This window comes from Acanthaster planci, linkage group LG05 (assembly GCF_054643075.1).
Source record: "Acanthaster planci isolate LZ-2023a linkage group LG05, COTS_SCS, whole genome shotgun sequence".
Taxonomy (NCBI): Eukaryota; Metazoa; Echinodermata; class Asteroidea; order Valvatida; family Acanthasteridae; genus Acanthaster; species Acanthaster planci.
In genome coordinates this window covers 15,702,186-15,727,923 of record NC_141781.1, presented here as the reverse complement: position 1 = coordinate 15,727,923, position 25,738 = coordinate 15,702,186, and the positions used below count along the sequence as shown (strand labels likewise).

Genomic DNA, 25,738 nt, shown 5'->3' with positions numbered 1-25,738 from the left:
CGATACCGGACTCGATCGAGCATAAAATATGCCGCGCGCACTGATTTCTATTGCACCCTCTCGTGACTTCATTTCACCAATCGACCGCTCGTTTTACCGTCTTGGGAGTCTCGTACAAACTGCTTATCTTTTTCTTTAGTTTCCCCCGGATTTCCGGAGGAACCAATAAGTGATGAATATGGATCAATGACCTGCATCACATGACCTATCACGAGATAAAATGTATATGTGCAAGCGTTAATACTACGCAACGCTGAACGTAGTCACCTTTGATAATGGCCGCTGTCGACGCATTGGAACGAGGAGCGAAGAAGTGAGCCTGTAAAAGACTACCTATAACATACAACACTGCAGAAATAACAAGCTGACGCTATTGATGCGAACCCGCTCCAACGGTCTGTTTTGTATCCTATTTCGCATCCTAGGGTCAACTGTGAATATTCATATTAAATTACTACTTTGCATACAAAGGCCACGCCTCGGTTGTAGGAGATTCCCCAGACGGTAGAACAAGCCGTCGATTGGTGAAATGAAGTCACAAGAGGGCGCGATAAAAAAATCGGCGTGCGCGGCATATAATAATAATAATAATAAAGCATTTATAAGGCGCACTATATCTGCAAAGCATTCAGAGGCGCCGGTCTAGGTGGAAAAATGAAAAACTCAATTGTGAATTCATAGTGAAAAAGCTTGTGAGAAGAAGAATGTTTTGAGATGATGCTGAAATTGCTTGATGTCATGTTCTTGTCTTAGATGATCCGGGAGTGAGTTCCATAAGCGTTGTAGAAAAAGCCCTGTCTCCGACACTGGCCAGCCGAGTCCGGGGAACAACTAGGGTATTACTTATTGACCTCAGACCCGGCCAGACAGAGCGGAGTTGCAGCATGTTTGCAAGATAAAGGGGACTAGAGCCGTGGAGTGTCTATATTGTGCTCGATCGAGTTCTGCTGTCTTGGCCCAAGACTAGCACGAGATAAGTGCATGGGTATGTCCCTTGTAGTCTGCAGACTTGATACGTCAATAATAATCTCAAAGCCACGTCCTTTGGCCGGAAGCCGCTTACATTGTATTACATTTTCGCCGGACTTGAGAAGTTTTGGGGCTTTTCTTAGTGACAGTTCCCACGCTTAAGACCTGCACCTTGGTTGGCTTGCAGTCACAGCAAGATGGCTCCTTGTGGAATAACTGAAACCTTTTTTTTGTTGGCTTTTGTGTCCATAGCTATTTGGACAAACTTTCAGACGTAAGGTTTTTTGCCTTTTGGTTGTAAAATTTCATTGCTGATTGACACCTGGGAATAAATCGAGAGGAGTCAAGCCACAATCGCCTTGAGTCCAGTTTTTTTCTGGGTTTGCGTCTCTTATCCCCTTGATTAGTGGACGGATCTCCACCCTCCTGACAACTGACCGGACTGCTACAGTATAGTATCGTTGTGTCGTGTTTAAGCTAATGTGCACACGTTCAAAGTGGCTTAAAGTTTGGAAGGACCAGTTTGTTTGCCATTACTAAGGATCTCAGAAATTCACCATTGTCTCCTCGCACCCCGACTTCTCCTCAGCAGCTTTATTCTTTATACGTAGGCTATCCAAAGTTTTCATCAATACGCTTGTATTTCCTTCTTCCCCAACTGTGCTACTTGTGAAAGACTCAATGAATTGAAATATTAACTTGGAATGTAATTGGCAAGAAACAAATTCAATTTTATTCCATAAGCCTATCCTTCAAAAGAAACAAAACATTATATTTACAGACAGCTGCATTTGGAGTTAGGAGTTATAAATACAAATATTATAGAAATATTACATGGTTTGAGGGTGGAGAGTCGATTTTATCCCCCTTGGTATTTGGAAGTTGACAAGCTAGTTCTTGAGATGAAAACTTCTGTTAACGTACCTCAGACATATTCAGTTACCACTAAAAGTTCAAGTGCCGACGTCTGTTCATCATGTTGTTTGCATATAGGCGCTGCTGTGGCTGTGCTTCCGCGCGCGTTCTTCACCGTGCTACAGTTCCATCTTGAATTGTTTGGCCCTAGTACACCGTACCAACAGAGTTGATTTGCACGGGATTCTCACGTGTGTTCCCACTGAACAGGAAAAAACTACGAACTGACACGTAATGGTGAATGGACCAATGAGAATTCGGCTTTTCGTCACGTATATGAATGAAGTACAGTATTTATAAATTAATGATTTTGGCCGTCCAAAGATTCGATCACTAGAGAAAATCACGTAATTTATCTATAGATAAGAATGATTGGTCTACTAAACCATTCACACTTGAGACTTTCTTGTCTCCCCACCGGTGGCGTAAATCTGTGCCGGAAAACAGGGAATGGAGAATCGTCGGGGAAGACTTGCCTTGCCATAGAAATTGAAAGGCGAAAATGCTGACACAAAGGGGCGATGTTCATAATACAGATTTACATTTGTAATACTTGTATTTACTAAACTGATGTAGAATTTTACATAAGAACGGCATACGTATATTTATGGCTTTTACACTGTTCTCCATTTCTGATTGATATTGAATACTTTTTGGTCGTTGGGAGTGGTAGAAATTCTTCAAAATTCTCTTTATTTTTCCCGCCAAGAAAATAATTGTTCAATAAACCAACCTCTGGTCAAAAAGTGGGCGATATGCCCCCATCCCGGGGATTTACGCTCACGCTCCACACTACAGTTGTAGTACTTTAATGTTGAAAATGCCTTATTTAGAAGCGTGGATGCCAGTGACTAGTTTTGTATTCAAAAAGCGCAAGATTTTCCCCCAAAGAAAGAAATTACTCGGAAGGCTGCACACAACAACAGGCAAAGATACAGGCAACTATTTTTGAGGGTTTATTCATTTGTTCCTCCTGCCTCTGAGGTCTTTTCTTCATCGCCCCTTTCCTCCGACTGTTCTCAGTATTCGCCCCTTTTTCTTTTTTGCGGTGACGATTTCCAAAAAACCTCGCTGTGGTGAGATTCTTTCTCTCAGTTGTTACTTTGACTTTGTCATAATCTGGTCAAAATAATAAAACGATGTAAATAGGAATGTTGTAACATCTATCGGATAGGTCTAATGTGCATTGAGTTACCTAGTACCTGTATTAACTACTATGGGCATCGCTACTATTATTTTCTGGGGGAAAAGCAAACCACATATCAATAGCAAACTGGCAAACTTCCAATGGGCCAATTCATTGGTGTCATTCAAATTGCTGGTAATTTTCATCTCCTCTTTGCTCATTTTTATTTCCTTTCCTTTTTCTCGAAGAATGGGAAACAGCGCCCTATCCCCCCCCGACACCCTTGCTAACTTCCAGTCCCACTGCTTGTTGCTGCCATCGTTGTCCCCATCCTTGCCTAAATTGATGCGCTTTTTTTCTTCAAAGTTAAAAAATGTAATAATTTATTTTCAATTTATTCTTATTTACGGTCAATGGGCATTTTTGCTTTTTACCTCCACCATCTTTTATATAGTTTATTACATACTCAATTACGAAACAAAATTACTTTTACCAATTTCGATGTCAACCATCTTGTCATCGACGGTTGGCTGTTCAGTCTCGTCTGCTCGGCATCCCCAAACTCTCGATGCCATGGCTACATCATCATTGTCTTTTGTTTCCTTGTCAACGTTCATCCTTACTGCATCCTTATGATTTGTGCTAGCAACAGGAAATGTCTGTTTGCACGGCATTCCTTGCCCTAAGAAAGTGTATTGACAAACGCTTTGAGTAAGTCATGTACTTGGTTTGGTCTGGTCAGGTTTGGAATGGGATTGGTTGTGTTTGGGCTGGGTTGTGTTTGGGCTGGGTTGGGTTGGGTTGCAGTACTGTGTATATGGCCGCCAGGTCATAATGCGTGTCAACGCGTTTGAAAGTAGTCGATGACATATCAATTTACACTACCAATGTACACTCGTAATTAAACAACACTCCTTGAATAGAGAAAATCACTGCGCTTGCTTGCTAGCTTCCTCGTCAACATTTAAGTGGGCCCATTGTGAGTGTCCAGAAGAAGCTTTAATTGATTTTCTGTAAAACTAAATATCGTGGGAAAGTATTTACTTCTTAACAAACCCTAAAAAAGTAAATTTGTAGATTTCATTTTTAATTTACGTATTTTTTTTTAATATTTCAACAATTGTTGTCAGATAATTTCTGCTCATTGGCAACGAGAGCCTCGCATCATTTCTTGTCACAAAGGTCTAAGCAAAGCAAATTGCAGCGTCGTACACTGCATGTGCCACTGCCAAAAAGTGCTGTCAGTACGTGGTCTCCTACCTCCATTTTCAGCGGGTACGTACTCTTCTGTGCCCTCCTCAGTATCCTCTCGCCCATGGTCACCTTCTTTGCCTCCCCTCTCCATGCATATCGCAGCGAATGCACCCTTCTCGACTGAGCTCACCTGCTGCTGCACCACATTGTTGGCTACACCTATCTGACTCACTCTTCACAGTGCAAAATCATGCTGTCTAACTCCGGCCTCACAGCTCCCTCCAATGTGAATTGCATTAAGAATGGTATGATTCATGTCCAATTTTGTTGACTGCTCAACGAATTTGAAATGAGCAATTTTCTGAGGGCACGTGACTCGAGTGAACTTTGCAAGGGAATCGCAGATCTCAACGTACCTTACGGTATCCGTCGCGCTCCCTTGTTATCTTCTTGTTAATTCATCTTTGCGTGTCCTTAAATACTCGTGTACCCGCACTCATTGCTTCCACTTGACTCGTCTCCTAGCAACGGATCTCACACGAACCCCCCCCCATGACTCATTCGCCAAAACACAGTTTTGTGATGTGTTTCATTCATCAATGCATTTATTTCTGGAGATTTATTTCCTGCACTTACGACTTATTTTCGATCATTTCCATATTTTATTCGTTCCCTCGGGTATCTTAAAATATGTTTTACGGTGCATCGGAACCCAAAGAAAAGCAAAACTCTGTTGCTAGATTGATCATCTCATCAATAAATCTCCTTTTCTAGTTATCTCTTTCCTTTCTTAACATTGTCTCGCCCCATTTGTCATTGCCAGGTGTCTGCTTCGTCTTATTGCTCTCTTCCGATACCAGTATGATACTCGTCTGTTGTTTAAACAATACTGCTCCAGTGAATGAGAGGTTGCACGGCAACTGAGTAGGTCAGTTTCAATTTCATACTCCGAAAAATCATATTTCGTTTGGCTCAGATGTTACCTGAAATGGATTTGAGCCATAAAAATCACATTCGTTCTCACTCACCTAGACCCGTGAGAAACATGGATTCATAGGAAGCGTTTTCGCGAAGTCTTCACTGTTTGAGAGGGCTGTAGTGGGGCCGAGGATACGGGCTAGTCCAGTAGACTGGCCCCAGTCTGGAGCTAGAAAAAATATATATCTCGTAAATACAAAATTGGAAAAAATATAGCTAGTAAGAAAAAAAATTGGAAAATATACATCTTGTAAAAACAAGTATTTCCAAAATAGAAACAATTTTTCTAAAAACAGACCACAGAGAACGATCTAAAAAAAATATCTCGTAAAAACTAACTTGGGTAGAAATATATCTCGTTAAAACAAATGTTTCCAAAAATGAAAACAATGTTTCTAAAAATGGATCACAGAGAACAGTCTCAAAAATTCATCCCGTACAAATAAACTCGGAAATAATGAATCTCTTACAAACAAACCTTGAAAAATACATTTCGTAGAAATAAATTTTGGAAAATGTATCTCGTAAAAACAAACTAGGGAAAAATACACGTAACTTTTTAAAATATATACACTTAATGCCACTCCGGGGATTTCGTATCATGTCAGGGAACCAGACTATGGTAGGTTGGTGCACTTTGAGAAACAGTAGCAGCCGATGAGATCTTTGTACATGTACTACCCCGTGACACTGACGTAAACACAGGAGGTGGGGAGACCTTGCTCGTGCACTCTCTGCCGATGCAATCTCTTCGTGTAGTACTAGTGTAGTTCTCGGCCGGTTGAGACTGCCAATTATTAAAGATCTAATTGTAGAATTGGGGTACATTGTTAGGAGACAGTCTGGATTATTTATGGAGTGTTGGATCATATCGGGGGGCCCTGCTGAACCACTCATTTGAGGAATCAGCGAAGTGAGACTTGCATGATGTTTGTTCCATGCCTGTCTGGGTAGTTGTGGTTGACTGCACCGTTGGTCTGTTAGCTTGCTTTCCTCGTTGAGGTTTACTGGGTGTAGCTTCTGCAGGGTCCTAAGAAGGTTATTATAATTGCCTTTTTAATCGGCCCCGTGTTATTCGTACATAAGAGCAACATGAAGTGTGGGAGGATTACCCTCATTATTGTGAGGACTTCTGCTTTTGCTTACGACCCAATCGTACAGCTTTGTATAGCCACATTGCTAACCAAGAAGTTAATATTATTACTGTATAAATCTACTTTGTTATTGTAGTCATCGTGAGGATTGGCTTGGTTGCTGTGACGGTTACTCTGGTTGCTGTGAGGGTTATCCTGGTTTAGTTGTCAGTCGGGACCCATTAGTTGGCCTCCTTCTGTTCGTAATTATCGATTTGCGTATAGCCAGTTATTTCCCTGACGCCCTCGCACGTTTCCAAGCGGGCGTCCATTTTCCGTGTTAACTGGAAATGTATCTATTTTTGATAAGAATGCTTTATTTGGCCTAATTCAAGGTGATTTCAGATCTTGATACGAGTTGATGACAAGTTGTGAGGTCTTTAAACGTGTCCCCTTTAATGTAGACTTTTGGAATATATTTTGATAAAATACGTTTAATTAACAGTTTTGAGAATTTGTTGGTTATTACCTTTTACATTTAGCCATGTTTACTGATTGATATTTTACAAGTTGCTCTTGTTTCATCAATAAAATGCAGTTTTAGACAACAATAATTAATTGAGAATTAGTTCCTTATACATGTAATTTGTAAAAATGCCACGAAAGAACGCTTGGCTCGGGTTCGAAGCCCTATTTCAAAGCTTTGCAATTATAATAAATCATGTGTTTTTCAGTATGCGACATGTTACTATCCCCAAATTAGAGAGATAATCAGGCCACCCAAGCTATACTTTACTCCCCAGAAAAGGAACCAAAACAAAGCTCAAGAATAGTGTAGGGATCTGGGAATTCCCCATTTAATTTAGCGAATTGTGTGATCTTTGAACCTTGTGCACGTCTTCAAGGCGTGATTGGCCCACGTGGGTGCACAGAATGTACAGTACAAGTATTTTCTGTAAGTCTTGCCTGTCGGCCGGAAGTGGCCTACAATGTGATACTTTTTGGCGGCACTGAAGTTGGGCAAGTTTCCAAGTTTTTTTCGGGAAAGCTGTGTGCTGTGGGAGACGACTGGGTGGATGGACGTTGTGATGGCTCGGCCGGGAACCACATAGATTAGCACCGGTTTAATTATCCAAGCAGTTGTGATTGTAATAGAAATCCAGTCCGCTTGAACACCCAAGTCTTTCAGTGTCTGCTGAACTTTTCTTTTTGCCTGCCTGGCCTCCAATTCCCCCTTCAGTGGCGGACGGACCGCCGCCCCCGAGCGATCGGCCAGGGGGCCGGACCGCTACAAAAATGGCGTCGTAGACAGGATGGAGGCTACTGTTTTGGCAGGCATGTGTGCTTCATGTCCGACCCTGCCTGATGTTTTGGACAGTTACGGTGGCTTCGTAGTGAGGTTACACGATTTTGACCATGGAGGTTCTTCCGAATCATCAGTCCGGACAGTCCCCGATGTCCATGTTACGGCTGCTTTGGTGTTGCATAGCTGTGGACGGGAAGGAGACACGAGGCTGTAGTTTTTCCGGTCTTTGCCGTTTGTAGTTGGCGGTGATCAAGCCCAGCTAAGTTGAACTTCAAGCTAAATATTGGACTGGAACACCCCGGGAAGCCGGAGTCTGCAGCAATGGTCAGGAACCAGGAGATTCCCCCTTCTGACGGAGTTCTCGTCTGTAACACTCAAGTTCGAACTCATAAATATTGTAGTTCTTGTTAAGCTGTGCACGAGTACTTATTTAGCCTACAACTGTTATTAGTTTAAAGGAAAATTCCGTCTTACTTGTTATTTGTGAATTTCAAGATAAGCTTTGTGACAATGTCATGATTTATTCCTTGTATTTTGGGGAAGATTTGTGAAGTTTTTCAATGTGCTATCCATGTAGGTCTAGGGCTTTTGCTTTAGGCTGTTTTTTGTATTGCCATATGTTTAATGGCATATGTTGAGCACATTTTTAGAAGTGCCTTAATGTTAGATTTGCACTTAATTTCCCCATTTCTTGTCATGGCGGTTAGCATTTTACACTCCAGTACTGTGCTTGCCTTATCAGTTTATATTTATAGAATAAGGTCCTTGTGTGAGTAGCCTATGTACATCATGTATTACCAGTGTGTGCAGTAGGCCTATGTTAGCATGTATTCCCTTATTGACGGCCTTGTTGGTTGGGTCATTGTACCCTGCATGTGAAGTTTGACTTCACCTTTGTAATCATGGCTGCACTTACAGTGCTTAAAGATGCACTTGCCATTCGTAATGAAAGGCTTGTGGCAACAGTGGTCCATGCAGTCAAAGATTTTGCTGTAGAAGCCACAGTTGGGAATTTGTCAACTCATTCTGAAGTTGATTTTGATAAGGTCATGGGGGACATTTTAGGCATATTTGCTGATACTAATAAGTTAATTATTGAGAACATGTGCCCCCTATTTGAGCAAGAAGTTGCAACTGTTATACCCACTCCAGCTCTCAGTGAGCCATGTGATAACCATGAGGTTTTGGAGTGTAACGTTGATCTGCCCACTGTAGAGTTTTTTAGAGATGATGATTTTGAGAATGTGTCTTTTGAGGGAGATTGTTCTGAAGACGAATTTGAAGATTCTCCTGTGTCTCGTAATATTTCAGAGGAGGGGTGTAGTGTTGTATCTCCCTGTCCTCGTTCTGTTGTTGAAGAGGGAAGCAGTAGTACTGAAGACCCTCATTGTTCCGAGAAAGAGAGTACACTTATTGTTGAATGTCCTCAGATTGTTGTTACTCCCATTGTTTCTGAATTTGATGGTGTCGTTTTTCAGAGTGCACCCTGTGACTTGCAAAATAGTACACCTTCTTGTGAAGACACAAAATGTTTCGCATCTCTAGAGCTTACTGCAGATGGGCATAAGTGTTGCAGTGAGGTTTCACCTGTCAAGGTGGTGAACCAATCGTGTTGGCCACAGTTTTCAGTAGGATCAGTGGATCCCAGTTATGTTCTGTCATGTACAGACACTAAGGTATGGATACCTTCCCTTGAGGAAAGGACCCAGGAAAAAGCAGGGAAGTGGTATCCTGGGTGGCCAAATGCTATAACTTAATCACTGGCCTGACAAGGGCTGCCTGTATAGCAGGACATGGTGATGACCTCCCTTTGTCAGTGCTGTATAGAGTTGTGATTGAAAACCGAGTTGTATTGTACTATCACTTCACTTGTTTGAACTTTAATATGTGTAGCAAATATCCATCTGTTTGAAAATTGTGTGGGTTTGAAGTATTTATCTCCCATAAGTCAATTTTGAACAACTTTTGTGGTTACCACACGTAATATACAGTGTGATGGAGAAATGTTGCTAGATACTTTCAAGTCCTTACTGTCACTGTTATTAGGAATGGGAATCACTTGACATTTTCCTCTTTTGACCCTACGTACTGTAAGTGACGGGTTTTTGCATTGAGGTGAATTGTATGCCATTGTTTGGGCAGTTGGTAAATTCCAGCTCACTTTCCTCACTTTTAAATAAGGGGTTGTTTACATTCCCTAGTCTGATGTGAGACTTCGTTTGGCTTGTTACCATCTTTTTATAATGCCAGTTAAGGAAATGTCTTATTTCCCTATTCCATTTGTCCATTATTTAACCCTGTGTACTATTAGTGGCAGGTGTTCCAGGAGTGCCTCAGTGCAAAGTGTAAAATTGTGTTTTATCTGAACAGTTGATGAGTTCAGCTTGCTTCTTATTATTGAGCAAGATTTGCAATGTTCTCCTTGTATGAGAGACTGCCACACAGTACCGTTGGTTGAACATTTTTGGGGTGAGCGGGATTGTTTGCTAGTTTCTCCATCTCATTGTTTGTCATGTGTATTAAAGCACTTTTCATAACCCTGTATTTACTAGGATTGGGACCACTCGGGTCGCGTGGTCTTCAAGCAGGGAACATGTAGGGATCTGGGAATTCCCCATTTAATTTAGCGAATTGTGTGATCTTTGAACCTTGTGCACGTCTTCAAGGCGTGATTGGCCCACGTGGGTGCACAGAATGTACAGTACAAGTATTTTCTGTAAGTCTTGCCTGTCGGCCGGAAGTGGCCTACAATGTGATACTTTTTGGCGGCACTGAAGTTGGGCAAGTTTCCAAGTTTTTTTTCGGGAAAGCTGTGTGCTGTGGGAGACGACTGGGTGGATGGACGTTGTGATGGCTCGGCCGGGAACCACATAGATTAGCACCGGTTTAATTATCCAAGCAGTTGTGATTGTAATAGAAATCCAGTCCGCTTGAACACCCAAGTCTTTCAGTGTCTGCTGAACTTTCTTTTTGCCTGCCTGGCCTCCAATTCCCCCTTCAGTGGCGGACGGACCGCCGCCCCCGAGCGATCGGCCAGGGGGCCGGACCGCTACAATAGTTAATTTGTTTTTTTACTAACAGAGCACAAACAGTGTTTTTCTAATTCCTACCGAAAGAACTATGGAGGATTTTCGGACTGAGACAAGATTTTAGTGGCAGGCTGGCAGTACAATGAAACTGTCAAAATTAAAGTCCTGCTCTTGTATGATGATCTGGGCCCTCTGTACTTTATTTTTACATAACGTTCTCCAAGTGTTTAACAGTACAAAGGGAAAGGGTCTTTTCTAATGGATATACCCGTTTGATTATTGTCGCCTTTGAGAAGCTAACACATGTCGGAATACACCCATAAAAATTACTTCTGGATTCCGACAGATCCAAATCCCAACAAAGTCCAGCTCAGTCACTTGACTAGCCCTTGAGTCAACGGCGCTGTGATAGAAATCGACAGATATCACCCAACATGGTCAAAATGTTTTTCTCAATTAATCAACTTGGCAGAGATTTTTTTGTAATCCTCACCCCAGGTATACACAACGAGTCTGTAAACTCCCACTGGCCAGACCCCAACCACTGCCAAGTTAAAATTCTTGAAAGATCAATCAGGCATGACCGGGAACTGACCGGTGATGAGAATCTCCTCGTGGTGACAACACCCTTCGTTTTTGGGCGTTGCTGCCCCGAGGGCTAGAAAGGCAGCACGAGTGAAAACTTGCTGCCGTTTCCATCGCAGAGCGGCACCAGACAACCATCAGATATGACAGACATCTACTCTTGGTTCCCTGGCGCATGCCTCAGAGGTACATTCCGCCAAACAGCCGTGCGGGCTTCATGTTTCATTGTTGAGGGATGAAAGGTACACCGTAAAATTGGTCCCTCCGGTAAATACGAGAAGGCTCCATTCTTTCCGAATATTCTAGTGCTCATTAACCCCAAAGTTTGGTGATTGTTTCTACAAATTTGCAAGAGTTTTAACTACTCGCCACTGTTACAGGTTCAATCTACTCGGTCTAGCCATAAAATATATTTCATTTGCCACATTTCACTTGTATATGAGACATTTAACACTAATTGTTGACTGGTGTGATGATATGATATTTTGAACCCTCGAGGGATAGCGCCCTCGGGGCATAGCGCCCCGAGCCGAAGCCAAAAGCGCTACAAAACCTAAATAAAACACTTTTACCTGATCAGTGAATTGCAGATTATATGATATGAAGTATTCATGCAAAAGCACGTTACAGCCGCACTACAGAAAGAGCACAGCCGCGCAGGAGCTCACTTGTGACTTACGCACGGTTGAATGCTGATATAGTGCACATAATATATTTCGTAAATACCCTTTTCTTATTTAGATTTCAGTGGAATAATGTTTTCCACAGGTGCGTAGCAATTTAATTAAAATAACAATTACAAAATTAAAGAATATGCAAAAAGTAAAAGACATTATAAATAGAAATTAGAAACATTTGGGGAGTGCATACAACACATCGATTTGAAAAGAAACCTGGACCAGTCGATCAAAAGACCGAACATTAAACAACCAACAACAATAAATAAGCAGGAGATTTGGTTCTGGATTTATTCTTACGTGTTACACTAGTAATGTTTAAAGTCTCGTTTCTTTCAAAATAAAGCTTTGGATAAGAACATAAATGTGGTACATTAAGCTCAGCCAAATAATTTGGGGTGATTTTAAAAGATCAGTGCACTGTCAAATTTCCTAGAGCGACGACACTCTGCTTTCGTACCTTGATTAATGACCTTGATTACTTGGTTACAGAATGCACACATAGGGGGCCTACATTCCATACCAACCGGTATATACCAACCATGCTTCGTGTATTTTTGTCTAAGTTGGTAGGGAAGGGTCCCTCGGTGTTTAAAGGCATAATCGAAAAGAAAACAAGCTCTTACTGCTAAACGGGTATATTTTCCAGTGGCGTTTCCAGCAGGAGGGGTAGGGGGGCCTCACAAGTTATTTATTTATAGAAACAGCATTTAGAAAGAGGGGGTGGGGTGCTTGAAAAATGTTTTCCTGCATGAAAACAATTTGGAGAGTGTTTCTGGAAAAATTCCCTTTTGCACCCCGCCTCAAAGACAAAAGGGAACAACCTATCCAAAGGACAGAAACACTGATTCGACTGTTAGTGAAAGATAGGAATGTATAAATTCGTTTTGCTTTGTGTAGGATGACTTATTTTTTGCATGAAATGGAAAATGTATTTTCATTTCCCTATTTAAAGACTTATTTGGCGCATAAAATTGTCTAGTGCCTAATGTTAAAGGGCTGGCAAAGGATTGGACAAGATATAATTTTACCTATTTAGGGTTTTAGACCTATGTTAAACAGGGAACATACTTTACTGATAAACAATAGTAAAGTAATCATATTTAAAGAAAAATCAACAGATAAAACCAGCAAAATAAAAAAAATACCGCCATGTGACAACTGTGAATGAAATTTACATAAAAGTGATCGCAAAACGTAGAAATGTTTCATCTGCAGTACCTTTGGTAATTTAATAGCCTTTTACAAAACAGTACTGCAAATGTGTGATAATGTTCGAATAAAGTGCAAACATGATTAAAGGTAAAATTAAACACTGGATATAATTTTGAGATGAATTTGACGTGACTGTTCTTAAATTGGGATGGTAAAATTTACTGCGTCGTATTTTGTATGTCTTACCCGGTATCTCATGGCTATAATGCTAACATTTCTGAAGTGGTCGGGTAGAAATTGGTGCTTCCGATAAATGAAATTTGTTTTGCATGATTTTATCTTATGCCTGTATGTATCCTGTAGGCCTGTTTGATGATGTTGTTACCTATGGGTCGTTCCATGTCAGACTAACACACTTTCATTTGAGGAGCCCATTTTAATTTAATTAAGGAATTTGCCATAGTAACTATAACGTCTGCATAGTTGCCGACCGAGAAACTTTTGTGTCTCATAAAATTGTAGGGCGCCCTCATTCTATTTTTGGGTTTAGGTCAAGGTTCACACATGACATGTAATTTCCGAACGCAAGTAACGTAAAACCCCAGAAACTTACGCTAATAATTGCCCCAGACTCTACACAATCGTGAACCGCTACTATACCGCAACCGTATACCGTCGTAACCACAGTCACAACAGCAAGGCTAGACTTACCACACACGGCTACATTTGCACAGTTATTTTATACTATAAAGGCTGTATAGGCCTAAGCAAATAAGGAGCCACATGTAAAGGTTTGAGAGTGAATAAAGTCAGCGAGTTTAGATTGAGTTTGGACGTATTTCCCATGTACTAAGCTACATGAAAGTTCACGATTGTTTTTCTGGGCTGAAATATAAGTGCACACTACGTATCAAGTCAAGACAAAGATCATGGCAGATGAAGCTAAGTCAACGCCTTCCCCAGAGGAAACCACTAGTAAAGGTGGAGAGAAGGCTCCAACATCGAATCCCCCTCCTCCAGAGGACAATGGTAGTGAACATGGATCTGAGAGATCAAGCAGATCATTCAATCAGAAGTATCGAGAGGCCAAGACAAGGCTGGAGATTGCAAAATTGCGTAGAGAGCAGCTGAAGCGAAAGCAGGAGCTGGAACAACAGAAAATGATGCTGGAGATGAAGTTGGAACTTCAAAATGTGGAGGATGAAGAGGAGCAAGCACAGTTAGAGGCACAACTTTGGGAGGAGGAAATGGAAGCAGAAGATGAAGTCACAGGAGACAGACCAGATGTCACACAAGCAATTGACGTAAGTGAAGAAGTCACAAGCAGTGCTCCGGCTGTCAATCATGACCCAGCGCAGGCTGACATGAAAGATGTAAGTGGCATTGTAACATTTCCTTCAAATAGTAATGATCAAGAGATAGCCTTAACATTTGCAGCGCCCTCACAGTCCACTCCAGCACAAAATAAGAATGCCACAACACACGTAGCTGGCTTTTACCCTGTTCCAGCACGTGAGCAAACAAGCGTTGAACAGTTGTGTCAGGCCTTGATGCTTACCATGAATATACCGAAGCCTGACATCAAGTCCTTCAGTGGAGATCCAGCCGAATATTGGGCATTTGTGACGGGATTTGAGACAAACATTGGCTCAAAGGTGACTGATGCTCGAACAAGATTGACGTATCTGGTGCAGTACTGCCGTGGTAAAGCAAAGGAGAGCATCGAAAACTGCATATTGATGGAACCAGCGGCGGGTTACAAGAAGGCACTTGAAATTTTGCGAGAGCAGTTTGGTCAACCACACCTGATAATGCATGCTCTGCTACATAAGGTCACCAGCAGAGGGCAGATACGACCAAACGATGGCAATGCCCTTTGGGATATAGCAAGAGACATGAGAAAGTGCCAAATAACGTTGTCCCAACTGGGATACAATGCAGACATGAACAGCTCGGGGAACTTACTTAAAGTTCAGCGTCTCTTGCCATTGTACCTTCAAGCAGACTGGGCAAAGAAGGCACAGGCTACCATAGAGTCCAGACAAGAACCAAGCTTTGTGCAGATGACAGAGTTTGTGGAACAAAAGGCAAAGACTGCCAGCAATATGTATGGACAAAACATCAGCAAGGCTGTTAGTCCAAAGGGATCCAGCCCATCTCCACGCTCAACTCCGAAGGCCAAGATGACCACGCTGTCAACCAATTCTGTTGCCGACAGCCGTCCAGACACAAAAAGGAAGGACAAACAGGTCAAGTGTCCATGCTGTTCTCTATCTCACAAACTGGCAGATTGCAAGAATTTCACACTGAAGTCTTACGATGAGCGCCGTAAGTTTGTCAGGGGTAATAAGCTGTGTGACAACTGCTTCATTCAGTGGCATGTTGCAAGACAATGCAAATTTAGCAGTCGGTGTGAAGTTGCTGGCTGCACATGGAAGCATCACACACTCTTGCATCCCCCAAGGGCACCGGTTGCAAATTCTGAGGAGAAGGAAGACAGCAACACCCAAGCGGAGCCGAAATCTGCTGGAACGTGTACCTCGACCGGGGCTGGGGAGCAGGTGATAGAAAGTAAAGGGGAAGAGCCTGGAGCATGTCATTCAGTGACATCCAGACACGTAGCTTTACGAGTTCTTCCAGTGAGGGTCATGCATAATGGCCATGAGGTTGAGACTTGTGCTCTACTCGACGAAGGCAGTGACGTATCGCTATGTGATGAAGGGTTGGCTGAAGAGCTTGGAGTCAACAGTAAGAGGTTCAAATTCTCCCTGAACACTGTTGCCGGAGAAAGGAAGTACGATGGAATGGAAGTCAGCCTAACAGTGAGGTCCACTGAAGGTGAGGAGGAGATAGACCTGCCAAGGGTGAGGACAGTGCAAACCTTGCCGATATCCAGAAGTATCTTTCCAAGCGAGAGAGAGGTAAGAAAATGGAGGCATCTGGATGGAATTGAATTTCCCCATACTGAAGGCAGGCCAGTTCAGATCCTGATTGGCGGAGATGTTCCGGAGGCATTTTGGGTCATGGATGAGAGGCGAGGAGGACGCAAAGAACCTTACGCTGTGCGATCCCTTCTGGGATGGACGCTTGTTGGCCCTACATCGACCTCACTTAAGAAACAGGCAGGAGGCCTCAATAGTCATCATGCCAATTTGCAAGATGATCGGCTGCTTCAGCAGGTTCAGAGGTTTTGGGAGGTAGACTTTGGTGGGTCTATCATGGACACCAAGCGAGGCGACTCGGTTGAGGACAAGAGGGCAAGAGCTATTATGGATGATTCAGTAAAGTTGGTTGATGGCCACTATGAGATAGGTCTGCCATGGAGAGGCGAGAATGTCAAGTTGCCAGACAACAGGGCTCTTGCTGAGACGAGACTTGGCTCCCTCAAGAAGCGCCTGCAGAAGGATGGAGAGCTGTGTCAGCAATACAAGGAGACCATTAATGGTTACATCCAGAAAGGGTATGCTAGGCCGGTGACAGAAGATGTACCAAATGCTGAGATGGGGAAAAGGTGGTATTTGCCTCATCACCCGGTGTTTCATCCTCAGAAGCCTGGCAAAATGAGGATGGTATTTGACTGCGCTGCAAGATTCAAGGGTACATCACTCAACGATAATCTCCTGCAGGGCCCAGATTTCACCAACAGCCTAGTTGGTGTGCTTACACGGTTCCGTCAGGAGACTGTTGCATTGGTAGCTGACATAGAGGCTATGTTTCATCAAGTGCGGGTGCTTCCGAGAGACTGCAATGCTTTACGATTCCTTTGGTGGCCAGATCATGACTTGTCAAAGGATCCCACTGACTTTCAGATGCGGGTTCACTTGTTTGGGGCCACGTCGTCTCCCAGTTGTGCAGGGTTTGCCCTGAGGAAAACAGCCAAGGACTATGGTGCTGTTTATGGAGAGGTTGCTACCAGAGCAGTACATGACAACTTCTATGTTGATGACCTTCTGGTGTCGGTGAGCAACGCAGAAGCCGGCATTAATCTTGCCTGTCAGCTCATCGATCTGCTGAACAAGGGTGGATTTAGACTCAGGAAATGGCTCAGCAATAGCCGAGAGGTTCTGACAGCTATCCCAGCTGATGAAAGGGCACCGTCTGTGTTTGATCTGGATTTGGATCACTTGCCCTATGGACGTACTCTTGGCATACACTGGAATGCAGAGGCTGACACCTTTCAGTTCATGACCACTCTGAAGGATAGGCCTACTACCAGAAGGGGTATCTTGTCGACTGTCAGCTCACTGTTTGATCCTTTGGGTTTTCTAGCCCCATTTATCCTAACAGCCAAGATATTGCTTCAGGATGTCTGCAGTGGGGGGCTAGGATGGGATGAAAGGGTTGAGGAGCATCAGTTGCTCAGATGGAGACACTGGTTAGACGATTTGCCGAAATTGGAGGCTCTTACCATCGACAGATGTCTGAAGCCAAGAGGGGTAGACCAAGTAGAAGTCAGTCAGTTACACTTCTTTTCAGATGCCTCTGAACGTGGTTATGCAGCTGCATCCTATTTGAGGACAGTTGATGGTTCAGGAAAGATCAACTGCTCTTTCATTATTGGGAAGGCAAGGCTGTGTCCCAAGAAGTCCACATCCATACCACGATTGGAGTTGACAGCGGCTGTTCTCTCTGTTCAGCTGAGTAAGATGGTGCAAGACGAGCTTAGATTGCCCATTACCGATGTCGTTTTCTGGACTGACTCGACTTCAGTTCTGCAATACATACGGAATGAAAGTAGGCGCTTCCGTACCTTTGTGGCAAATCGGGTTGCAAGGATCCAAGATGCAACTAAGGAGTCCCAGTGGCGGTATGTAGATTCCGAATCCAACCCGGCAGATGAAGGGTCAAGGGGGTGTGGTGCTGACACGATGATTACAGATGGCCGATGGCTGAAAGGGCCACAGTTTCTCCTGATGAGCGAGGAAAATTGGCCCGTTCCTCCTGTTGTCCTGCAGGGCACAGCACCAGATCCTGACATCTTGCCAGTAAACGATGGTCTTGAAGGGGATCCCGAAGTCAAGAGAGTGGTGACACAGACAACCTTAGGTCAGGGAAAGTCAAAGATTGATGATCTCTTGGCCAAGTATTCGTCATGGAATCGACTGAAGAGAGGAGTTGCTTGGCTTTTGAGGTTTGTCCACAACCTGCACCTACGCTGCAAGGGGAAAGGAAAGGATGAAGACCTGAAGCAGGGAGCTCTGACTCTTGAAGAGTGCCAGACTGCAGAGAGACAAATCATACGGTACATGCAGCAACAAGAATTTTCCGAAGAGATAGAAGCTCTTCTCTCACAAAGGCAAACCAGTGTGTCCAACGGAAGGAAGGCCAGAAGACGAGTTTCTTCATTTCAAAAGCTTAATCCTGTCTTGATGGATGGCATCTTACGAGTAGGAGGCCGCCTTCGGAATGCACCAATCGACGAGGAGATGAAACATCCAATTATTCTTCCCAGTAATCACAAGGTCACAGATCTCATCATCATACACCATCACTTACAGGTTGGTCACTCTGGTGTCGGAATGACATGGTCGTCGTTGAGGGAGAAGTTCTGGGTCGTTAGAGGTGGTGCAACTGTTAGACGTATCATTGGCAACTGTTTCGAGTGCAAGAGGAGAAATGCTCCATTAAGAAAGCAGTTCATGGCTGACTTACCGGCAGCTAGAGTAACACCAGATGATCCACCGTTTACATCAGTAGGTGTCGACTACTTTGGTCCTATCTTAGTTAAGCAGGGCCGAAGTCATGTTAAGCGGTACGGGTGTATTTTCACGTTTGTCAATGCGTACAGTTCACCTCGAAGTAGCCCATTCTCTCGATACTGACAGTTTCATCAACGCCTATCGCCGATTTATAGCAAGAAGAGGCAGGCCAAAGATCATCATGAGTGACAATGGGACGAACTTCATTGGGGGAGAACGAGAACTTCGTGAGAGTCTTGATGATCTAAATCAGCGAAAGATCGGCGACTTTCTGTTGCAACAGGGTATCAAGTGGCAATTTAACCCTCCAACGGCAAGCCATATGGGTGGCGTATGGGAGAGAATGATACGGTCCGTGCGCAAGATATTGAAATGTCTGCTAAAAGAGCAAGTTGTGACGGATGAAGTTTTGGTAACCTTGATGGCAGAAGTAGAAGCGATTCTTAATGCGAGACCGCTCACCCCACTGAGCTTCGATCCAGGTGAAGACGAACCTCTGACACCGAATCATTTGCTGCTGTTGAGAAGTAGTCCCAGTTTGCCTCCCGGTCTGTTCCAGAAGGAGGATTCATATGGTCGTCGACGTTGGCGTCAGGCTCAGTATCTCGCAGATCAATTTTGGAGACGCTGGGTGCACGAATACCTACCTATGTTGCAACTTCGTCAAAAGTGGACCCAACGAGAGCAGAATCTTCAAGTTGGAGATCTAGTCCTGGTAGCGGATGAGAATCTATCTCGTGGGCGTTGGCCTTTGGGAAGGATCAGTCGCACCTATCCAGATCACGAGGGCAATGTTCGACAGGTGGATGTCAAGACCGGTACCAGCGAGCTGAAACGACCTATCACCAAACTGTGTCTTGTGGAGAGTGCCAAGAACTAGTCGACAACACTTGGGCTGCGACAGGACGTTATACAAATTTGGAAATGAACATCCTTTAAGCTGATTCATTTGGGGCTGGGAATATAACGTCTGCATAGTTGCTGACCGAGAAACTTTTGTGTCTCATAAAATTGTAGGGCGCCCTCATTCTATTTTTGGGTTTAGGTCAAGGTTCACACATGACATGTAATTTCCGAACGCAAGTAACGTAAAACCCCAGAAACTTACGCTAATAATTGCCCCAGACTCTACACAATCGTGAACCGCTACTATACCGCAACCGTATACCGTCGTAACCACAGTCACAACAGCAAGGCTAGACTTACCACACACGGCTACATTTGCACAGTTATTTTATACTATAAAGGCTGTATAGGCCTAAGCAAATAAGGAGCCACATGTAAAGGTTTGAGAGTGAATAAAGTCAGCGAGTTTAGATTGAGTTTGGACATATTTCCCATGTACTAAGCTACAGTAACCGAGTCTGAATATATGAGGACCAAGGAGCTGTCATGTGTTGACTGTGCAAAACGTAAAACTTGAGGGTGCTAAAGACTCCATGTTCGGTACTCGCTACACTACTGTACTTGCCCTTGCACCGTGTATGGGCACAATTGAGTACATACAACTCAACAGTATGACACTTAAAACCGACTTTCTTTCACTTAGAGAAATACGTGAAAGAAATTTGTGTTGAGTAGCCACCTGTATGGGAAAAGCAGAAACTCTTGTGGATTTCAAATGGGTATCAAGAGGATTGAAGGTGAAGATTGAATCCTTAAAATATGCCTATTTTAAGGATTTTATTCAAATGATCTGTCTTGTCTTTGGGTATAAATGGTAGTATAAAACAATGGATCAATTGTTCAATGGGCAAGTCGATGAGGTACATGTTTGTTCTGATGACACTGAACATTACTACCCAAGTGATGATGAATAACTGCATTCATGTCTCATTAGATTGGGTTGTGAAACATTAAGCAGCACATGTTACCACATTTCCAACAACTTGGAAAGTTGTACTCTGCTACTCAGCTGAAGTGCTGTGATCCCCTCCAAGTACATGCAAGCAAGGTGCATTCCAAAGGGTTAATGGTGATAACATTAAGGTAGAACTTTACAAAAATGTTAACTTCTTAGTCTTATACCCGGAATTCAACAGGTTCCACAGCCAACAGCCCCAGATGAAATGCTGGAACAGTTGATGAATGAGAAATTTGCTACAGTTAACAATAGAAAGACCAGCTTCAGGTTCTCACACTCATTCCAAAGAGTTACAGTGTCAGCAAAACAATAACCAAGTTTTAACCTGAAAGAGACGGGGGAGGAGGCAAAATCTGCGACATGAATGTGAAGTTTGAACTCAATCAGACGTACGGTTTTGTAGCTAAGTTCATTTGGAGTTCTCGGATACATGCACAATTGGTGTCAAAATGGCTGCAAATAGTTACAAAACTCGTCAAGGCTGATGTGACTGATTACATACAGGCTTCTGTTACACACTGGAAAAACTCCCTGGCTCTTTTAGGGTTAAAACTTGTGCAACCCTGTTGACTTGCATGTACTCAATTGTGGCCATACAGTAGCGTAGTAAGTACATGTAGTTTTATAGTACCCTCAGGTTTTACGTTTTGCCCACTCAACACATGACAGCGCCTTAGTTCTCATATATTCAGACTCCGTTACAAGGGCAAAACCCATAATTAAAATTAAAATGGGCCCCTCAAATGAAATGATAACTTTTGTGTGAGATACCGGTATATTGCTCTGGCTCTGAACCGGTATATTACTCTGGCTTCTTCTGATTATTTTGATACCACATTTGCATATATTCAATAAAAACTGAGATGGTTATGTATCCTTTTTACTAAAAGGGTGGATTTTTAAGTGAAACTGTCCATTTTGTTGATCTCTGTCCTGACCACATGGAAGGGCGGATTCCGCTTAAAATTATTTATAAGTACTTAAAAGTATTTATTATTCATTAATGTCTACAAGCACAGCAATTTTTATCATAATCTGAAGGCCCAACGTCAGAAAGTGTGTTGGTCTGATATGTAATGACCCTTATATGCTTCCTATGGAGCTTCAAATCTTGACCCTTTACTTCCCTGTTTATTTTCATAAGGAAGCTCACAATGCTAACAAGGGGTGGCGGCATCACTAGACATAAGCCTAAAAGACCCCAAAATTTAACATGTAGGGAATAATTAGTTCAAACCATGCTAACGCTGCAGAAAAATATTAGGTGACACCAAAACGTGTGAAGCTTCACTCCCTTTGATGCTCAGTTCTTGACTTTTACCTTGCTTCTGCAGGTGGAGGTATATGCCATAACATCAACAGACCAAGACTGTTAATTTTGTTCAGAAACATTTACTTTTGTGCGCCTTTTTATTCTTACTTCCAGTTTGTTTTTTGTTTCAATCTTACTTTTAGCTGCCTTATTTAATTTTTTTTTAAAATCCTGCACCTCGACTGCAAAGCTAGGCACTTTTCCTTTGGCTTGAAATTAGTGTATTCTTGACTGTAGTCACGTCCATAACCAAGTGTTTCTGACTAGGCTTCAATATGGCTGCCTTTCCAACGGCTGTAGCCATGTCAATACATGTAGCCATTTTGATTCAAGCACAGCCTCATGAGCCTTATGGTAAGTTTGCACACGGGTTTTTTCCCCTTCATGTGAGGCTTTCGGAATGCAAAAAATACTGCCAAATTGGAAAACAAGATCTCTTTATCGTATGTGCCGAATAGATTAGATTTTTTTGAAATATGTTTGAGTTTTCCCTTGATGTCTCTTTATTAAAATTACCACCTATTTTACACAATTCAAATGCGTAAATAAACTATAGAAATAAAGGGCTAGTGAGAAAAATCCATACATGGTGAATGGGAAACACTATCTATACCACAGCAGTTTAGGGATATCGGTTTATACACGGCAATAAACAAGTCGCTCTTATTTCATACATACATGTATGCAAGCAAGATACACACAAGATACATATACAAGATGCCACTCCACTTTTAGCTACTACCTTACATGCACAATTCTGAGGTGCGCATTATGATTGCAATTCAGAAAATTCGATTTTTGGATGTATTTTACCACACGCTTAAGTAAAAGCCTTTATCTACATTACAAGATAATTTTTATTACTACTAATAAAGACTGGTATGAACATTTCAATTCAAGTTTACTGTAAGCATAGAGCCTTTGGAACTAATACATATTCACATACACTTACATAACCACACAACCACACCCACCTACCCACACACCCATACTTATGGAAAAAAATTGGAATGTAGACGTCATCAAAGGGATCAAAAACCTTTTGAGGACAAATTTTTGTCTCAAAAATGCGGTTTCAACTTAAAAGAAATTGTCCCCTTAACACAGGGAAGGCCTAAACCACTACATATACACAGTTTACATTACTTACCTAAGCTGGAAGTTCCCTAGTTTTCGTTGTAAAAATTGTGTGGACCTGAGTTAGTCCACACAAGTTTAACACAACCTGAATTATGTGGACCTTCTTTGTTCACACGCGAGATATGTAAAGCTAGCATAAAAGCTTCACCCACGCGCACAACTACAAATCAATGGTGGTAAAATCGTCTAAGTGAAATGGTCCAGCAAACAGTACATTTCCCAAATGTTCTTCTTGGAATAAACACCTAAACAAAACCAAACTCATTTTTTTTTCATTCCTTCTGTTCTTAATGGACCCAAATTACAGATTTAATTCTTGGCTGAAAAGACAGATATGTCGTCACTGTGTACTTATAAATATCTCAAGTCTTTTTCGATTATAATCTTCAGTTTCACTTCAATTTCAGCAAAACAGCTTCTCTTAAGCTTTAGTCTCAGGGGATGCTGTAAACAGTTGTCGTGCAAAATTTTTAAAACATCTTTTTGCAAACTTATACTTCTCTTTATTTTTTGTTATATTTGTCTGCTTGTGCGGGATCTGAGGAAGGAACTGGAGAATTACTATAGCCAAATGGCGTCAGCGCATATCCAAAGTATTGAGACTGCAGACTAGTAAAGATATGCTGTCGGCAATGTAATACTTAGCAGATTACCAGTTTCCCGAAATATGTCATGAAGCCGAATGAGTTTCGCTCTGCAACTCACTTTTTCTTCAAACGCAGGTACTCACAGAAGTTGCCTCAGTTCGGGACAGCCGACGCACTGACCTGTAAGAGGAGTTAGCACCACCGGTTGGCGAGAAACGGCTGTCGAGAGAGCGCCCTCTCTTTTGGTTCCCAAATAGCATCTGTCTCAGATGGTGTCGATAGTTGGCGCCTGCTAGAGCATACACAAATGGGTTTATGCATGAATTGGCGTAAATCAGACACAAAGTGATCGCGTTGACGCTTAATAATTGTTCTGATGTGTCAGCGCTTTCGTGGAAGGCGGTCCACACATTCACAGCTTGCTTTGGTGCCCAGCAAACGGCGAAAAGCATGACAACACTCAGGATGATTCTTGTTGTCTTCCAAGTTTTGCTGGCGGTGCGTGCTGAGCTCTGTGCAGGGGGGAGGGTGGTAGAACGAGGGTTCTGAGACAAAGGATCGTATGCAGCCGTCGTTGCGGGCGCCCTGAGCCTACTTACCCGGCTTAGATTCCACAAATGTGACAGTATACGGATGTAACACACAGCTATAATGAGAAGAGGTATGACGAATGTTGACATGCTGAGAAACAAATAGTATCCGATGATACTATTTTTTTCCAGACTTATCAGGCAATAGTCCCGTAACTGGCCTAAGTACCAGTATTCTTCGATAACGAAGAAGAAGGCCATCGGAGCGTGGACAAGAGCGGAAACTGAAACAAAAACACACAGAAAACATTCAAAAGGAACGTGTGTACATTATGCATCCCACTGTCCAATACATTGCAACGCGCAAGAAACTTGTTCAACCACGTGGCACTGCAATATAGGAAATATAGGAAATGTTTTAGCTATTTCTGGGTATGCACTTGCTTAACTGTTTCAGCGCAGTGCATAGGGCTGCGTTTTTCGAACTTTACCATAATGGCGACGTGTAATCCCTCCACTGGCACATATTACTAAAGAGTACAACCGGACAAGGCTTTCCAATCTTGATAAGTCCTAACAGGAGCGTGTATTACAACCTTAATCAATCACATAAACTCTACGATTACAGGACGATAATTTAGTAAAGGGTTGTTTGGTGTTTAAACTGACGGCTTTCTGCAGAAAGACTGATTTCAAAAAAGGGTTTCAAAAATAGTTAAGCCCGGTGTTACAACCTTCCCTGGTGTCATCGGCGCGGGGATTGAGATCGACAGCTATCACCAAATATGGTCATAACTTTTTTCAATGGGCCAAATTGGCAAAGACGTTTTGGTAATCGTCACCTTAGGCATACACCACAAGCCTGTAAACTCCCATTGGCTAGACCACAACCGCTGCCGAGTTAAAATTCTTGAAAGATCTGTCGCCCCAAGCAGCCCATATGGTTGCTATCAGGAACTGGATCCCTTTGTTGACAGACATATGCTGACTGGTCACGGCTGTTTAGGTTGTGACCTGGTATTACTTGTACTTCCTCAGCAGAATAACGGAATGTAGTTAAAGGGGACCTCACGGATGTATTAGCTACCATAAAACATTTGAACAGGTTGTACAGGTTTAGGCATGACTGGAAACTGACCTGGGGACAAAAATCACCTCAGGGAATAAGGGTGTGATTTTGGGTGCGTGGCTGCTGATTCGTTTACAGACATGCTGACTGGTCCGGCTGTTTGGGTTGTGACCTGATACTACTTCACAACGGAATAATGGAATCTAGTTAGAGGGGACCTTCGCAACCATAACACAGTCGTTTAGGTTCAGGCATAACTGGGAACTGACCTGGAGACTACAATTGCCACATGGATGAAGGGTATGTTTTAGGGGGCGGAGTCTGCTCGGAGAGTCAATCACATAAATTCTACAATTACAGGAAAGGTAATTTAATAACGAGACGTTCGGTATTTAAACTGGCGGCTTTCTGCAAAAAAATGAACACCGTAGAATCGTTGTTTATTCCACGTAAAAGTGAGCCTCAAAAGGTTACAGTTAAGCCCGGTCAACTTAAACAAGATTAAGCCTTGAAATTCCAGTACATAAAAA

At 42.7% G+C, this 25,738-nt stretch overlaps 3 protein-coding genes across 6 annotated transcripts in view; 1 reads left to right on the top strand and 2 right to left on the bottom strand.

Moving 5' to 3' along the window:
• Window positions 1-1,317: 1,317 nt before the first annotated feature.
• On the bottom strand, window positions 1,318-4,403 carry LOC110990725 (uncharacterized). The gene is made up of 3 exons (XM_022255821.2): window positions 4,271-4,403; window positions 3,504-3,692; window positions 1,318-3,003 (listed from the first exon to the last, which is right to left on the bottom strand). The coding sequence occupies exons 1-3, from the start codon at window positions 4,353-4,355 to the stop codon at window positions 2,783-2,785; spliced, it is 495 nt and encodes a 164-aa protein (XP_022111513.1). The 5' UTR covers window positions 4,356-4,403; the 3' UTR covers window positions 1,318-2,782.
• Window positions 4,404-13,936: 9,533 nt separating this feature from the next.
• On the top strand, window positions 13,937-19,586 carry LOC110991143 (uncharacterized). The gene is made up of 2 exons (XM_087136803.1): window positions 13,937-18,249; window positions 18,833-19,586. The coding sequence occupies exons 1-2, from the start codon at window positions 13,937-13,939 to the stop codon at window positions 19,584-19,586; spliced, it is 5,067 nt and encodes a 1,688-aa protein (XP_086992929.1).
• Window positions 17,960-25,738, bottom strand: part of LOC110990465 (G protein-coupled receptor 54-like) — a 218,528-nt gene continuing 210,749 nt past the window's right edge. For all 4 annotated transcript variants that reach the window (XM_087137221.1, XM_087137220.1, XM_087137223.1 and 1 more), the window contains one exon: window positions 17,960-24,423. In XM_087137221.1, coding sequence (XP_086993347.1) covers window positions 23,735-24,423 — 689 coding nt within the window. In that variant the 3' untranslated portion in view covers window positions 17,960-23,734. The remainder of the gene's footprint in view (window positions 24,424-25,738) is intronic.

What these genes read in the sequence shown, in the direction of transcription:
- LOC110991143 (XM_087136803.1), top strand. Translation starts at nt 13,937, where the DNA reads ATGGCAGATGAAGCTAAGTCAACGCCTTCCCCAGAGGAAACCACTAGT. An exon ending in GCAGAGAGACAAATCATACG is followed by an intron (nt 18,250 to 18,832) that starts GTACATGCAGCA and finishes CGATACTGACAG; the next exon opens with TTTCATCAACGCCTATCGCC.
- LOC110990725 (XM_022255821.2), bottom strand. Translation starts at nt 4,355, where the DNA reads ATGGAGAGGGGAGGCAAAGAAGGTGACCATGGGCGAGAGGATACTGAG. An exon ending in CGTACCCGCTGAAAATGGAG is followed by an intron (nt 3,693 to 4,270) that starts GTAGGAGACCAC and finishes ACACTTTCTTAG; the next exon opens with GGCAAGGAATGCCGTGCAAA. An exon ending in GATGGTTGACATCGAAATTG is followed by an intron (nt 3,004 to 3,503) that starts GTAAAAGTAATT and finishes TATTTTGACCAG; the next exon opens with ATTATGACAAAGTCAAAGTA.